The sequence below is a fragment of the Nematolebias whitei genome, chromosome 1 (assembly GCF_014905685.2).
Source record: "Nematolebias whitei isolate Nwh7 chromosome 1, NemWhi1, whole genome shotgun sequence".
In the NCBI taxonomy this organism is placed as follows: domain Eukaryota; kingdom Metazoa; phylum Chordata; class Actinopteri; order Cyprinodontiformes; family Rivulidae; genus Nematolebias; species Nematolebias whitei.
The window spans coordinates 43,923,706-43,941,410 of record NC_056498.1 but is presented as its reverse complement, the minus strand read 5'-3'; the positions used below and the strand labels follow the sequence as shown (position 1 = coordinate 43,941,410).

Genomic DNA, 17,705 nt, shown 5'->3' with positions numbered 1-17,705 from the left:
GATCACACCCACAGTACTGAGTGAAATGATCTGATGAAAACATTTGTTACAGAATCTTAGAGTGAAAGCTTTATTATTTGTCTTGTTGGTCGTTTTATTCTTGTTAGATCATGGTTCTAATTTATGATTCTGATGAACTGTTGTTATTCAATGAAATAATAAATCTCAGTTTTGTCTTGTCCATCTCTACTGTAGAAAGAAAAGGTGTACATTGGAAAGTTGAACATGATCCTTGTTCAGGTAAGTTTCATCAGATGGCTTCGTGTTTCTTCCTAATAATCCTTAACCTGTAGGGCATCGCAGCCGACCCTAAGAAACCTGTTTTATATGCACAAAGTAAATCTCCTTTGTGTTTATGACGTGACTCTTTAAGACCTGGCTTGGATTTAAGATTAGAAGAAGGGTGTAGCGTTCCTGTCAGGGGTCACAGTTTGATTTCCAGACATAAATGACTCATAATTTGTATTTTGATGAGCCAACAGAAATATGTTTGTTCTCCTTTGCTTGTAAAGATCCTGAAGCAGGAGTGGCCCAAGCACTGGCCCGCATTCATCAGTGACATCGTGGGGGCCAGTCGCACCAGCGAGAGTCTTTGTCAGAACAACATGATCATCTTAAAGCTGCTCAGTGAGGAGGTCTTTGATTTCTCCAGTGGCCAGATGACCCAGGTCAAAGCCAAGCACCTGAAGGACAGGTGAGGATGCTGCATGCTCACACAGACTCATCAAAATGTGCACACTGAAAACTGAGGGTTAGAAATATGAAGTTCATTCTTAACTTTTTTAAGTTTTTTCCTCTAAGCTCTTTAGAAAAGTTAATTTTCTGGCCTGAACTGTCAGACAAGTGAAAAGCATTCAGTTTGTGAACGTTTAAACTAGCTTGATGTAAATCTTGGTGTTGTTGCAGTCGTCTCAAAGATTTCTCCTCTTGATTTGTTCTCTCCAGCATGTGCAATGAATTTGCACAGATATTCCAGCTGTGCCAGTTTGTTATGGTATGTCATTTCACATCTTTTTTGCATTCATGGACATTTCTTTCCGACAGCATTTCTGTGCACGTACATGCTCATGTCTTTGGTTGTGCTTCAGGAAAACTCCCAGAATGCCCCTTTGGTTCACGCCACCTTGGAGACCCTTCTACGTTTTCTCAACTGGATCCCACTGGGCTATATTTTTGAAACCAAGCTCATCAGTGCCTTGGTGTACAAGGTGTGGACACAGTCGTGAGTTTTGATTCAAACGTGCTTGCTGAGTTGGAACAAACCCAGACAGAATGACTGAAAGCATTTTTGGGCTCTCCTAGTTCTTGAATGTACCGATGTTTCGAAACGTGACGCTGAAGTGCCTGACGGAGATTGCTGGAGTGAGCGTGAACCAGTATGAGGAGCAGTTCGTGACCCTCTTCACGCTGACCATGTGTCAGCTCAAACAGGTCAGTTATTCACAGGAAACGAGGCCTTCACGTGTTCAGGAAATATTTGAACGCAACGTTTTTCTGTTCAGATGCTGCCTCTGAACACCAACATTCGTCTGGCTTATGCCAATGGGAAAGATGACGAGCAGAACTTCATTCAGAACTTAAGTCTGTTCCTCTGTACGTTCCTTAAAGAGCACGGGCAGCTTATCGAGAAGCGCCTAAACCTCCGAGAGACATCAATGGAGGTAGGAATGAAGATTGTTACGTTTTACGTGAAGTCTTCATGACAATATGTCAGAACAGTCCCGTGTTCTCCTTGGTGCTTGTTCAGGCCCTCCACTATATGCTCCTGGTGTCAGAGGTTGAAGAAACTGAGATCTTCAAAATTTGTCTGGAGTACTGGAACTACTTGGCTGCTGAGCTTTACAGAGAGAGTCCGTTCTCCACATCGACATCCCCTCTGCTCTCTGGGAACCAGCACTTTGATGTTCCACCTCGTAGACAGCTGTATCTTCCAGTCCTCTCCAAGGTACCGCTTCATCACGTTATCTCAGATTATCTCAGTGAAAACCAAGGTTGTGCTTTGAAATGTTAACAGCTGGATTGTTGGGATGATTATGGGGTAATGGAGCACTGAAGAAACGTTGCTGACATGGGGCTTCCAGTTTCTCTTCTTGGAACCTGCAGGGTGTTTGCTCATAGTAAAATTAGAATCCGGTGACACTGTGGTTGTTAACTTCTGCCAGACGAGCTGCTCGAAATCAGCTGTCAGAGGATTATAAAACGTCCCTGATTCAAATATTTGACCTTCAGTAGAACGGACATTAAATACAACCAATAACTGGAGTTCCTACCCAGAGGAGTATTTATTTTTTATTTTTCCAACTCTGTATGAATGTAGAACAAACATTGTTTCCTTTCTATTATCGATCTAAATCAAAGCTTTTTAAATCAGATGGTGCAGATTAACTTTGTGCTTTTCTCATGAATTTTCTATTGGACATAATTACTTTTTGTTTACATTTTGTAAAACTTGTCTCCTTGATTTAACCAGAGATGAACACTAAGAAGAAATTCTTATTTGCAGAGCTGGCCTGGCGGCACCAGCAGGTGCTCGTAGGCTCAAGGGAAGGGAGTTTAACAGTCTGTGAAAAGATAACTTTACAGGGTGAATAAGAATTATTCATAAAATACTTTACCCGTCAGATCTGCCTCTTAAACGGAACCGCTGGCAACATTTTTCCTGCTTAACTTGTGTTTTGACTTTAGTTTGGACTGCACAGTTTCTATAAATGTTGGTCCTTAAACATTCAAAAAAAGTCTGGAAGTTTGAAAAGTCTCAGGAATATGCATGTGCTAACAGGCCATCTGTTTTCGCAGGTGCGTCTGCTCATGGTTAGTCGAATGGCCAAACCTGAGGAAGTCCTGGTGGTGGAAAATGACCAGGGTGAGGTCGTCAGAGAGTTCATGAAGGACACAGATTCCATCAATCTGTACAAGAACATGAGAGAAACCCTCGGTATGAGTCTTCTGAAGTGATATTTATGGACACATTTACTGTTGGCCCATTTAATGAACAACTTATCACAGACATATAAATGAGACCTGCATTACACAAAGCTCCACCTTTGCACATTTTATAGAAAATAGATTTATCAAGGTTGAGTCAGGTCCTCTGGACGGGTTCTTCTTTGTTGAAATATTTTGTCTTTTATCCAAAAGACTTCAGCCTGAGGAGCTGCAACAAACTCTGTGCCAGAGGACTGGATCTTTGGGATGAACCAGTCTTTAATGTATTTTGGGGTTTAAAAGCCACTGGGACGTTATGTTTAGAAAATAAACGTCTCAGTTTCTCTGATACTCCCTCAACATATGGAATGACCACTGGTCTGAGTCTAGGTTCCTCCTTTTCACCTGATGGCTGACTGGAGTCCTGTTTGGGTTTCTTCTTTCAGGAAGGCCCAGTTAGGATATCCACATTGCTCTAGAGCCTGTCTTGTGTGGGATTTCTCCTTCTGCCTGGCTCCTGAGCTAGTGGGGATGCTGTCTGCTCTGTGGTACAGAGTCCTGATGACTCCTAACTTGTGCTCCAAAGGGTGATGGGAGTCAAACTGCAAATACTGGTCTGTGTGGGTGGGTTTGCGGTACACCTCAGTTTGCAAATGTCCTCTATCAGAGACTGAGACCTCACAGTCCAAGAAAGCCAACTTGCCATTTTTTACATCTTCTCGTGTGAACTTGATGTATTTATCCACAGAGTTGATGTGGTCAGTAAAATGTTGGACTTCCTGAGACTTGATAATCTCCGTTCATTCCGCAGTGTATCTCACTCATTTGGACTATGCGGACACAGAACGCATAATGACAGAAAAGCTTCACAACCAGGTCAATGGTACCGAATGGTCCTGGAAAAATCTGAATACGTTGTGCTGGGCCATTGGATCTATCAGTGGGGCGATGCATGAGGAGGATGAGAAGAGGTTCCTTGTTACTGTCATCAAGGTATTAACAAAACCAACTTTTCTCTACACAGTTGTAGTGGAAGAGCAAAACTTAGCGGTACTATTAAAAGACATGCTTCTAAAATCTGACTCTCAGCAGAGTGTTAATCAGAACAATATTCTGACTGTTTCTTTTGGAAGGATCTTCTGGGTCTGTGTGAGCAGAAACGAGGGAAGGACAACAAGGCCATCATCGCCTCCAACATCATGTACATCGTTGGCCAGTATCCACGCTTCCTCCGAGCTCACTGGAAGTTCCTCAAAACGGTCGTCAACAAGCTCTTTGAGTTCATGCATGGTAAACAGTTTTTTGTTCTTGTTCAGCAGGAACAGTCTCAATGCTTGGTTTTATTTATTTTACTCTTGACCAGTGGAATGGGACGGAGTACAAACATATTTACATTTAAATCAATAAAAACAAAATTAAATGAAAACTAAAAAAATAATTCCCAACTCAGGAAAGTTTTAAATTGAAAAAATTTTTAAATTTGTTTGCATTAAAATAATAATTTTTATACCAGAGGAGGATCTAGCATAATACTTTGGTAAGTACTTTATTTCGGTGTACATTCAAATATGTGAAATATATCCCAAACAATTACCATAATTGCTGGAATACAGAACACACTGACTCTAAGCTGCACACACTAAATTTAAGATAAATTTTAATTTTATACATAAATTAAACACTCCTGTTATTAAGTCGCAGGTATCCACCATTCATTATCGGAATCTGTGTCGAGCTCCTGGCAGTACGTGCAGCACTTGTTGTAGTACAAGAATCATCCACCGGATGGCGTTTCATAGACTATGGCTTGGTGATCGTCATGTTCTAGAATTGCGCCGCTCGGGGTGGCTGCATGTTGGAGCAGCTCTGTTACTTTCATTCTGTGTTATTGCCTTTGAAAACTTTAATTCCTCTTTTTTCTGGATGTAAATCACTTTTTTTCGGATGATTACTTCCTCTGGTATTGGATGCTGTGCTGCTGGAAGGATTTTTATAGAAACCTTTTTACTTTTGGACATTTGTTATGATGCGTAACCATGGCGACAAGGTGTTTTTTAACATCCAGCTGATTAACCTCTCAAAAGCTCAAATACATCAGCTACAGCCCCAAATGAGTTGAAAAGGAGGCACCTTGGTTGAATTTCCATCAACCTGTCGGCTGTGCTCAAGTACCTGACCACCAAGATCATGGAGCAGGTGGGAAACTCAGCTTTTGACAACTGGAGGACCAGGATCATCCTCTGGCACCGTAAGCGGTCTGTGGTGACGAGAAGCTCAACAGACTGCTGGGAGGAGTGACCATCGCTCATGGAGGAATTCTACCCAGCAGTCGGGCAGTCCTGCTACCCAGGAGGACCGAGAGACCCACCAGATCTGACAGCAAGCTGGATCCAGGTGGATGGATCAGTATCTGTGGACAGATTCTTTGAATTCTTTGCAGGAGATCCTTCCTGCCCACAGATCAGCATCTATAACAACTCTTGAATGAAACCAAGATGATGAGCTATGACAACGCTTAAATTCCCTCAGGGATTAATAAAGTATTTGTGAATTGAATTGAATAAGGTTTTTTTTTTTTTTTTGGATCCCTATTAGCCATTGCTGTAACAATGGCTACTCTTCCTGAGGTCCACATCATTAAAAAAAATGTACAAGGACAGTTACATACACTTAATATACCATTTACCAACATAACATAATATAATTAATAAATTTATTTTTCATTCAACCTTTATTTAGACAGGTTAAATAATAATAAATTTATAATTGTAATACTTTGATCAAATAATTTAGCAGGACTCTTATAAAAGCTCTAGCAGTTGTTACATGTAACACAAATGAAGGAAGAGAGTTCCATGTTTTCATTCCTCTAAAAATAACGATCTTTTGTCCAGCGTTCCTGTTGTATGGTGGAAGAGTAAAACAACCTTGTATTGTCTTACCTTGTATTAAAATAAAATAGCATGCTTTGCATTAAATTTGTGTAAAGTTTGGCTAAATAAAAGTTGATTATATAAAACATTTGGTATCTTAGATACCACTTTTCTAAAAAAGCATAAAAGGGCAATTTCAACCTTATTTTTAACCAAAGGTCAACTCAATGCTTTGTGCACACTGGTAATATTTCATATATGGAACAATTCAATGCAAGACTATCTGTTCTATTTTAGACTAATTGTAGTTTGGTTAAGTATTTTTCTGAAGCACTGTACCACACCATTCAAAAAGCGTTCAATACAAAAACAACTGGACTTTATTTGTAACAGAAGACGTTTCGCTCCTCATCCGAGGAGCTTTCTAAATTCAAAGAGCAGAGAGTGAGAGATTCAGGTTATAAGGCTGAGTGAGATAAGACACACACACACACATAAGACACACACACATATGTAGATTGGCAATTCACACCTAAACAACCTTAACAATAAGAGTCTTTTGTTCCTCTAATTCACAGACGAGGCCCCTCTGTTTCCATCAGGTGTGAAAACCGGCTGGGAATCTGTTTTAAAGTTGCATTATAGGTTTTTGAAAGTGGAAATCTGAGGCCTCCTCCTCTGTTAAGAGACGGCTTTTCTCTTTTTACATAAATTGCTTCCTTCACCCCCCTCTCAAACCATCTGTGTTCTCGGTCCAAAATGTGCACATTTTGGTCCTCAAAAGAGTGTCCCTTATCTGTGAGGTGGAGGTGAACAGCTGAGTCTTGTCCAGAGGAGCTGGCTCTCCTGTGTTGAGCCATGCGTCTGTGAAGAGGCTGTTTAGTTTCTCTAATGTAGAGGTCTGGACAGTCCTCGCTGCACTGGACCACATACACTACACCACTCTGTTTGTGTATGGGTGTTTTGTCCTTAGGGTGGACCAGCCTCTGTCTCAGAGGCAACGTGTTGAATCACATTAAAAAAAAACGTGCAACACTCCAAAAACATTTAAATGAGCTGCTGTGTGGAGAACCACAGTGCCCCCACAGCTCGTTAAATGTGTGTGCCTTTGTGAAGTCTGACATGTGTGACGTAGGTCTGCTGACGGAAACAGCTGATATCACTCAACCGGTTCACATGAGTTGCACTGCTGCCACCTGTCTGTACAAACTGCTCAGCAGCAGGTGTCTAGATAAAGCAGAATTCTCCTCCCCGCTCTGTGCGGTGGCTGCAGAGCGGCGGCTGCAGAGCGGCGGCTGCAGAGCGGCGGCTGCAGAGCGGCGGCTGCAGAGCGGCTCGGGCACATTAATGGAGTGTTGTTTCTCACAGTTCAAAATTGACAAATCTAGAATAAATCTCATCTTTCCGGTTCGTTGGGACCAGGGAGTGACGAGAGAGGAACTCTGCATTTCCTCTCCTTCTGAGACTCTGGAAAATTACATTTAAATCAGAATTTCCGGAGCTTCTGCGAGAGGGGACGAGATCTGTTCTAGAAATGACAGAAAACGTCATTAGAGTTCCTCCGCACCAGGTTTGAGCTGTGCTACAGCGTGAATCCCCAGATGAAAACGGTTCGCCTATCTGTCTGGAGCGCGCGCTCATTGCCACTCGTTATAAAGTTATCAAGCGGGCACGCATTGATGCTGTGAACTCACATGCATGCTGATGTGAGCTGATGCGCGCTGAAGGAGAAAGAAAAAACGCGCGCCCCCGAGCATGCAAATCGTGCATTTGCTGATGCTGCGGGACGCAGCTCATGTGTTGTACTCACGTTGTGTGCAGCTGCTCCGTGTAAACGGTCGGGAAGCGGGTGCACGTATGAGCCGACGTGCCTTGAAGAGTCGTGTGTGTGCGCGCCCTCATTCATGCGACGCATTAAGCCAGGATTTCCGCAGGAGCGCGCGTTTGACGCTGGTGCGGTCAGGAAGCAGCGCGCGGTATCGGTGGGGCGAGGTTACCACTGGGCTCGGTCTGCAGAAACACGTTCATTGGCTGCGAATCACGTGAGCTTTTGAGTGATTCCACGAGCTGCAGTATTAATTCAGAAAATCTTCTTCGAGGATGAAGGAGCGGAGCCGCTGTGAGGCTTGTGAAATTGTTGACGCCGCGGGAGTGCGCGTTTGACACCACTGCGATGAAAACGCATGTCGCTCCTGCTGAGAGCTAGATACGTTACTGGGCTCGTACCGTGGTCTCACGTTAACGTTGACGTGAACGGCGGGCGCTGAGAGCTGCGTGCGTGCTTTCATAACGCAGTGCCTTATAGGTGAAGGCTGCTCGAGCGCGTGTTTGCACCGCTGGCAGTGAATGAAACAACCTTGAAAGGCTTATTCGTGATGAGTGTGTGTGATGGGGCCGTTTGTCACATCATCCATTCTGACAGCCTGGCTAAAAGACACTTCATCATAAAATGATGTTATTCCACATCTTGTGTCATCAACACACCTCCAGCAAACCGACACCTGGTTATCTTCCCTTGAGCTCTGTTTGTTGTCCTAGAGGGCCCCCTGTTGGCGGAGTCTGGGCAAATTTGAACTTCCGGATACCGGGGACGTCTGACGGGAGGGGCTGGCGTAGCAGAGCTGGGGAGGCGTTGTGCAGCCGTGGAGCATCTTGAAATGATCTCTCGCTGATGAAAAAGGCCTTCCAACAAAAGCTTCTGCAGCTCTCCTGAGAGGAAGGTGGAGTGATGAGCAAGGAGAACCTCTGGGACCTCGTTCTCCAGCTGCGATGCAGGGTGGCAGACAGCAAACGAGGCGCACCGGTTGGGGATGACGTCAGCTGCCCTGCAGACGGAGCGTACTGCAGGGGCCGATAGCGTCGTTAGCGAACAGCCGCTACGAGAGCGGAGCGAGCCGAAGGTCAGAGGGCCCACCGTCTCTTCCCGCCTCTGAACGTGTACGCCAACAGCGTAACGTGTTGTTTGCTGTGGCCGTCTGGAACGCATGCTGGTGAGCTCAGTTGGAGAGCGGTATCACCGTCTGGGTTACGCTAACCGGAGGCACAGGACGCTGGTCCACCTGGACATCTTGCTCCAATGAAGCCTCCGTCAGGCTCGGCTCCAGGGGGCACTGAGGGACTTTCCGCTCAGTGAACCCCTGCTCTGGAGATGGGTGCGGACTGTGGAGACCGGCCCCCCAATCTACCAGGAAAAACCGGCTGTGGCCTCGCCTGTAGGACGTCCTGTTGGGAAAACGAGGCCAGATGGATCAAGACGGTGAGCCGGAATGGAACCTAGAAAAAACAACCTTCCCGCCGGATCATCCGAACTGGCGGGAAAAGGCGTGGGACATAAAAAAGGGTCCCTTCATGTCAGCCGCCTCCTGGGTTACGCCGGGCAACCCCAGAGGGCGCCGTCGGCCGGGAGCGGTGTGATCGCCGATGCGAAACAAGGTGGGATGAGGTGAGTATTCGCTTAGCCCCCCTCCACCAACACTACGCTCTCCAGGAGGGAATGAGCAGCGGGGGGCTGCAGCTGAGCGCCGCCTGTCCCGGAGGAACCATCCGATTTGCTCTGAGGGTCGGCGATGAGAGGAAAATTACAAGATGGCGTTGTCCAGCATGTAGCAACCTGTCACTGAGAAATACTCCTCGACGCTTACCTTGAAATAAGACTGCTCGTCAGCTTCTCCTCGGGGAGGAGAGCTCACCGGGATGACCAGAGGTCGACTTGACGGGCCAAGCATTCTTAACAAAGGTTGGTCATCTACACAACTTTCCTTCTTCGTTCTTCTGACAGTGCTATTAGCTCACTGAAGAAAAAATGGGAGCCGATTTCCCGCTCTTAACGTAATTTATACGGACCGGGTGGGGCCCACACAGCAGGTGGGCGTGGACTAAATTTTTCAGTGTAATGCTTCGCATATCGGGATAAACCCATCAGCGACAGCCTTAAAGGGCGAAGCCTATACAAAATAGAACTAGGTCTCGGTTCAGTTGAAGTTAAATCAGGCGTGGTTCGAATGCGTTGTGAATGCAAGCAGAGCAGAGACCGCTCCAAAACAGGAAGTGGACTACAGCGTTGGACATTCTGGGTAAATGCAACCAAAACAAACTCGCATTTCTCATACCTCATACGGAGCCGTCTCAGCCGCCTTGTGTGAAAAACAACATCCTCCATGGTCTTCTGCCTCATCTTCTGCTCGTGCTGAGTCCATTGTTGAAAAATCTTTGTTTGGTACATGAGCCACAGACAACACAGAAATCTTAAAACCGCTAAAATTTGACCCCACTCTATTTTTGTTTTTATTTCCAGAAGTAAGTTGCACTCAATGCCTTCTTTAGAGGTTTTCGTGTTGTTTCCGTCAGTAGTTCTTGGTTTAGCGCCACCACGTGAGGTGGACAACAGGTTGGCTCGATTGACTCAGTGTAGTGTAAATGCGAACTGCACCAGCTATAAATGTAAACAATTGTTCTGAATTTTGGTCCTCAATCGTACAGTCTACCAGACTGTCAGGTGTGAAAACGACCTCAGACCTCCTAGTGGGGCTCTTCCTCTTCTAAAATAAATCATGGTCACCCTCTTCATCAACAAAGTCTTCTGTGTCTGACTGACTGTTTTTCTCATTCATGATCCTACTTTCAGCTCTAGTCTTACATTTATTGACTATTCAAATTTCTTATATTGTCTCAAAGCAGGTTTCTTTTAAATTTTGTTTTCAGAGACCCATGATGGAGTTCAGGACATGGCTTGTGACACCTTCATTAAGATAGCCCAGAAGTGCAGACGCCATTTTATCCAGGTGCAAGTTGGAGAAGTGATGCCGTTCATTGATGAGATAATAAACAACATCAACACAATCATCTGTGACCTCCAGCCTCAACAGGTCAGCTAACACCTACTGAATCTTGTTTCAATCACAACAAATTCATCAGACCGAAGGAGAGTACCAAGAAGCTCAACCTTGCATCCAGACTGAGGTATCTGATATCTTTGTTCAGGTGCATACGTTCTATGAAGCAGTAGGTTACATGATCGGAGCCCAGACAGACCAGGCTGTCCAGGAGCACCTAATAGAAAAGTATATGCTGCTCCCTAATCAAGTGTGGGACAGCATCATACAGCAGGCCACCAAGGTAACAAATCAATATACTAGATTTCACATTTTCCACCCAACATCTGCCATCCTGTAAATGTTCCTCTGCTTTGCTTTAGAATGTTGACATCCTGAAGGACCCAGAAACTGTAAAACAGCTTGGCAGCATCTTAAAGACGAACGTCAGAGCCTGCAAGGCTGTGGGACACCCATTTGTTATTCAGTTGGGACGGATTTACCTGGACATGCTGAACGTCTACAAGTGCCTCAGTGAGAACATTTCTGCTGCCATTCAGACAAATGGTAAGAGTTTAAGGTTGGATTATTTCCGTAATATTTATAGTCAAACTAACGGTGCTTGGGGGTGGGGGTTGTGGTTGTAGGTGAAGGCCAAAGAAACCAGGAAGGACAGATGGTGGTGGATTTCACCATGAGAATGGAAATGGCTGTAGTCAACAGCTATTTCCAAAAGAGGGAGGAGCATAGAGTGACCTATAAGAGTGGAGGAAGGAGTACGCAGGTCGACTACATTCTGTGTAGAAGAGGAAACCTGAGGGAGACTGGAGACTGTAAGGTTGTGGCAGGGGAGAGCGTGGCCACACAGCATCAGATAGTTGTGTGTAGAATGACTGTTGTTGTGAAGAAGAGAAAAGGAGTCAAATCAGAGAAGAAGATCAAATGGTGGAAGATGAAGAAGGAAGAATGTTGTGATAAATTCAGAGAGGAGCTGTTAAAGGCTCTGGGTGGTAAGAAAGAGCTTCCAGATGACTGGACTACTACAGCAACAGTAATTAGAGAGACGGGTAAGAAGGTACTTGGTGTGTCATCTGGACAGAGAATGGATGCTCAGGAAACCTGGTGGTGGAACAGTGAAGTGCAGGAAGATGTTCAAAGAAAGAGGTTAGTCAAGAAGAAATATGACAGAGAGGACTGAAGAGAGGAGACAGGAATATAAGGAGATGGGACGTAGAGCAAAGAGGGAGGTAGCTAAGGCAAAGCAGAGGGTGTATGATGAGTTCAGAGCTTCCTCTAGAATTTTTTTTTTACTCTGGTGGTAGGCTGTCTGCGAGGGTGTGTGTGTGTGATTGTGTACAACTGTAGACAACAACATTTTAATTATGATCATTTCAAATTGAATGTTTTTTTAACAACATTTATTCAATATATTCAGTGTACAAGTGAAATGACAGCTTTAGTATCTAATGGCAGTTTGCAGCCTGGCTGAGAACATTTCATCCTTCTAGGTTTCTTGAAAAAGAGCCTTAACACTCTTTTGTATGGGAATTCAGTATGAGGGGCCCATTGATGCTGAGTAGCATGCTGCTGCCAGATCAATCAACCTTTATTTATACAGGTAAATCCCATTGAGCCTCGAGGACTCATTTACAAGAGAGACCTGATATGGTCCCCTATATGAGATGGTCCCCTTGCAGCCTTTTCCTCACATTGGTCTTCACCTACACATGAAAACAATTAAAAGCTTAGGACATGAGAGAAATCAAACCATCTTTGACTGACTTACTGTTTACTATTAACCAAGTGTCTCAACCTGTTCATTGTAGAGACATCTCTCACAGTTGACAGATGATATGGACACTGTTAATGCAATGGCTGTGAGCTGGATCAAACGTGGCTAAAGCTGTCCCCATTTATCATTTTGGGATGCCAGTTTCATCATCATGTTGAGCTGGTCCATATCCTGAAACACATAATGTAAACCTGTCACTGATCAGGTTTCCTCAATCATCTCCCTGTATAATTCCCCTCTTGATTAAATTCTCATTTTACCTTGAAGGCTCCAACCTGCAGATGATGCTTATATGATGTCCATTCTTGCAGCAGGACAGGATTTTCTGGATCTTGAAATAAAATTTTGTAGACAGGGTCTGAAAATGCCCTTTGATGACTGCATCGTCTTCTTTGGCTCCCAGTCTTGAAAGGCTCCCAGGATATTCAGGTGTTCAAACCTTTGGTCTAGGCTGTCTAGCAGGCCATCCAGATAAGGCTCCATTACCTAAACATGGCACAAAAAAGATGATGAGTAACTTTCTAAAATGATAGAATGTAAACCTTATTTGATTCCCCGATTAGGGTATTTAACTTCACAGCCATCCAAAAAGTACCTGAGTCCTGAAGCGGGACCAAAGACCCTCCCTTGCCTCTTCCACCTGGGGTCTGACTGCCTCTCCTGTGCCTCTCTCCCTCATCTGTGATGCTAAATGCATCTAATCCAGCAGGGTTATCCAGGTCCTCATGGAGCTGGCTAGGAATGAGTCTGGTGGCTGTTCATCAGCTGCATCTCTGATGGACCTCAGGCAGGTCATTGTCACTGGGACCTATGAAGGGCAGTCACACAATGCTTAGCTTTTTTGTTTAAAAGTACAATACATGACTGAATAAGCCATGATGTTAAGTCAAGTCAGATTTATTTATAGAGCACATTTAAAACGGAAACTGTTACCAAAGTGCTTAACAAAAATATCACATCATCAAATAAAAAGTAGCAAGATATATTTACAGCACATGGAATAAAAATATAAAACCGAAAACATAATTAGAAACAATGAAATACTAAATCAGATCACGTTGTGTCAAAAGTCAAGGAAATAATAACAAAAAGCATAAACTCAGTCAGAAACAATGAAATACTAAATCAGATCTGATGACCTTGTGTTAAATAGGAATAATAACAAAAGCATAAACAGAATCAGCATCAATGAAAAACTAGATCTAAAGCTGATCACCCTGTGTTAAATGACAGTGAGTACAGATGTGTTTTTAGGAGAGCTTTAAAAGCAGAGACTGGGGTGGCCTGTCGAATGTTGATGGGCAGATTGTTCCAGGGTTTAGGGCCCACGACTGAAAACGCTCGATCTCCTCTGAGCTTCAGCTGGTTTTTGGTACCACCAAAAGCAGCTGGTCTGATGATCTCAAAGCCCGAGAAGGAGTATAAGGACGAAGAAGGTCAGAGAGGTATGATGGTGCAAGGCCGTTAATGCACTTGAATGTCAGCAGGAGAATTTTAAAATCAACTCTAACACGTACATGAAGCCAGTGAAGAGAGGACAGAACCGGAGTAATGTGCTCAAACCTGCAAGTTCTGTTAAAAGCCGAGCTGCCGCATTTTGTACGAGCTAGAGATGTGAAAGTGAAGCCTGACTAACCCCAACATAAAGTGAGTTACAGTAGTCCAGCTGGGTTGTAATAAATACATGGACTAGTTTTTCAAGGTCTGATCTGGACAGAACGGACTTGAGCTTTACTCTGTTTATTAAACTTAAAGTCCGAGTCTAACACTTTCCAGATATTGACCCTGCACACGGACTGTTCGAACCACTCCCCTCAGGCAGGAGGCTTCGGTCCATACGGACCAGAACCTCCCGCCATAAGAACAGTTTCTTCCCCTCTGCTGTTGGACTCCTGAACACTCATAATGCTACCTCATAATTTCTGCTTTGGTCACATTACATCTGTATTATAACTGAATACTCCATCTGTACTGTTTTCGAAGCTTTTTTATTGTTTTCTATTGTATGGGTGTACACGTTTTATGTTATGTTTTTATTTTTACTTTATTTGTGGGTGTACACAGGTCTTATGTCTTATGTAATGTTTTCATTTTTACTTTATTTTGCTTTATTACTATTCGCACCTTATGTCGAAGCAAATTCCTAGTTTGTGAACCTCGTTCATTGACATGGCAATAATAAACTGATTCTGAGATTGGTAACCGACTGCTTTAGATGTGTCTGAAGGGAGTGCAGGTTTACAGGATCAGTGACAGTGGTATAGCTTGGGTTAAACACAATGACCTCAGTCTTTTGATCATTAAAACTCAAGAAGTTTGCAGCCATCCAAGTCTTGATGTCGACATTTTAGCAAAGGGTGGATGGAGCAGGAACTGTTGAGTTTTAAAGGCAGATAAATCTGAGAATCTTCAGCGTAACAATGAAACGAAATACCATGTTTCCTCAGGATCAACCCCAAGGGGAGCAGATACAAAGAGAACAGAAAGTGTCCAAGAATGGAGCCTTGTGGGACCCCACAGGAAAGAGGGACAGAAGCAGATAAATGATTGCCAAAGTTAACACAAAAACTCCTGTAACTCAGATATGAACGGAACCATTCTAGCGCCGCCCCAGTAATCCCAACCCATTGTTCTAGTCGTGACATAAGGATGCTGTGATCAACAGAGTCAAATGCAGCGGTAAGGTCGAGGAGTACCAGGATCATAGACTGACCAGAGTCATTCGCTAGCAGAATGTCATTACAGACCCTTACTAAAGCTGTCTCGGTGCTGTGCAGTTGTTTAAATCCTGACTGAAAAATCTCAAAAATTCCATTTACATTCAAAAACTTGGTTAGTTGACGAAAAACTATTTTCTCCAAGATTTTAGAAAGAAATGGAAGTTTTGAGATTGGCCTGAAGTTTGAACAAGCTGCAGGGTCAAGTCCGGGTTTTTTAATTAATGGAGTTACCACTGCATGTTTTAAAACATCAGGAACTACACCTGTTAATATTAAGAACAGAGGGTCCAGTTGACAGTAGAACCTGTTTTAAAAATGCAGCAGGGATGGGATCAGCAGGGGAGCTTGAGGGTTTCATGTGACCAACGACCTCATTTAAAAATGAGAGTGAGATGGTTCAAAGTGACTGAAGACTGCTGAGCAGGGGACAAGAACTGAAGGGTCGGCTGTGGAGTGTGGAATTGATGACCTAATCGACTCAACCTTTTCAACAAAATGCCTGACAAACTTATTACAGGTGTCGACAGAGGCCTCAGTGGTGGCAGACTGAGGCACATTTAGAATGGTGTTAATGGTGTTGAAAAGAACGCGGGGGTTGTGACTGTTTAAGTTGATACTTTTTGAGAAATATTTACTTTTCTCCTGTTTAACGGTGGTCTGATAGGCTTTCCAACATGATTTTAACACATCAAAGGAAACCTGAAGTTTATCTTTCTTCCATTGATGCTCAGCTCTTCTGCACAAGCGTCTTGCCTCTCGTGTGGTTTCATTTGCCCAAGGGTGGGGCGTGCATTTTCGATTCCTGAGCTTTAACGGGCGACTGAGTCCAGGATCTGTACACAGGCCTCCTGATGCTGAGAAAGCAACTCCTTTGTAGTAAGACCCGCAGAGAGTTCAGTCTGTAACAGCATTACTAGCAAAGATGGAAGAGAACAGTGTGGCGGTGGAAGGGTTAAAAATCCTACAGGGCTTGGGTGTGGGGGGAGGTGCAGGTTCACAAATCAATGAGGTGTTGAATAAAACCGGTTTGTGGTTGGAACAAACCGTGTCACCAATTTCTAAATCAGAAACAGACAAACCATGCGTTAAAACTAAGTCAAGAATGTGGCCCTGCTGGTGAGTCGGACCAACAACACTCTGAACAAAGTTAAAGGACTGGAAGAGGTCTAGAAAGTCCTGAGCTAATGGTTTATCAGGGCAGCACACGTGGATATTCAAATCTCTTAAAATCAAAACCCGATCATATTGGAACAGAAAACCAGTTAGAAAGTCATAGAGAGTTCATTTAAAAACTGTTTATGGTATCCGGGGCGTCTGTAAAAAATGGCACACAGAAGTGGGTTGGAGCGGCCCAGCTCAACAACAGAGCAGTTCAAAACTCAAATAATTAGCTGAACCATGGAGCTGTCTGCAGTGCAAATGTTTCTTAAAAACAGCCAATAATCCTCCACCACGACCAATTGTCCTTGGAGCATTGAAAAAAGAACAATCCGGAGGCAATAATTCCAGAAAAACACTGAACTCACCAGGGCAGATCCAAGTCTCAGTGATGAAAAGAAAGTCCAGTCGGTTGCAGCAGGAAAAGTCATTGAAAATAAAAGTTTTATTAGCCATGATCTGGCATTTATCAGGGCCATCCTCGTAGAATCCACCACAGGAGGAGATGGTTGCAGTGTCCAGTCCAACGGCCTCAGATTTGCAGAGTTCGACACGCGCCTCCGGCAGGAAACACAGCCGCGCACAGGCCCAGTGTGATGATGAGATCCTGACAGCGGGACCAGACAGCACGCCACAGGATCTGTACAGCGCCAGGATCGGAGGTGGAAACGTTGACCATCAGCTGGAGAGGATGATTCAGAGGCAGCAAGCAGGGCTTTAAGCTTCACCAGCCGGCCAGTGCGTTTTCCACGGCATCTGGAGCGATGTCTCCGGGGAGGCAGGTGCGCGGCTCGCTGCTGGTAACAGGCATGTCCGCCAGCAGTGGGGGGACGGGTCCAGAGTTACGTTCATATTGATCAAAATAAGCGACGTTGGTAGCACAAAGTCGAAGATCCTAAAGTTGTCGTCGTTCATACATCAGCAGAGAGTTGATGTCACAGATGAGAAATGAAAAAAAACACCAATAATAGGTTCTTAAATTTTTTAGAAAAAACTCCAGAGATATCCATCCATCCATCCATTTTCTTCCGCTTATCTGGGGTCGGGTCGCGGGGGTAGCAACTTAAGTAGGGAGGCCCAGACTTCCTTCTCCCCAGCCACTTGGGCCAGCTCCTCCAGGGGAATCTCGAGGTGTTCCCAGGCCAGCCGAGAAACATAGTCCCTCCAGCGTGTCCTGGGTCTTCCTCTGGGTCTCCTCCCAGTGGGACGTGTCCAGAACACCTCACCAGGGAGGCGTCCAGGAGGCATCCTAATCAGATGCCCGAGCCACCTCAACTGGCTCCTCTCGACGTGGAGAAGCAGTGGCTCTACTCTGAGTTCCTCCCGGATGATTGAGCTTCTCACCCTATCTCTAAGGGAGAGCCCAGACACACTGCGGAGAAAACTCATTTCGGCCACTTGTATCCGACATCTCGTTCTTTCGGTC

The 17,705-nt window shown here is 44.5% G+C and overlaps 1 protein-coding gene across 1 annotated transcript in view; it reads left to right on the top strand.

Annotated features, from left to right (window-relative positions):
• Positions 1-200: 200 nt before the first annotated feature.
• Positions 201-17,705, top strand: part of LOC119420037 (exportin-1) — a gene marked incomplete at its 3' end in the record, with an annotated part of 33,832 nt that continues 16,327 nt past the window's right edge. The window contains 13 exon segments of the mRNA XM_037687443.1: positions 201-240; positions 513-694; positions 946-994; positions 1,089-1,208; positions 1,303-1,431; positions 1,503-1,661; positions 1,748-1,945; positions 2,797-2,935; positions 3,737-3,918; positions 4,059-4,215; positions 10,500-10,663; positions 10,779-10,913; positions 10,993-11,176. Of these exon segments, the coding sequence (XP_037543371.1) occupies positions 226-240; positions 513-694; positions 946-994; positions 1,089-1,208; positions 1,303-1,431; positions 1,503-1,661; positions 1,748-1,945; positions 2,797-2,935; positions 3,737-3,918; positions 4,059-4,215; positions 10,500-10,663; positions 10,779-10,913; positions 10,993-11,176 (1,813 nt within the window).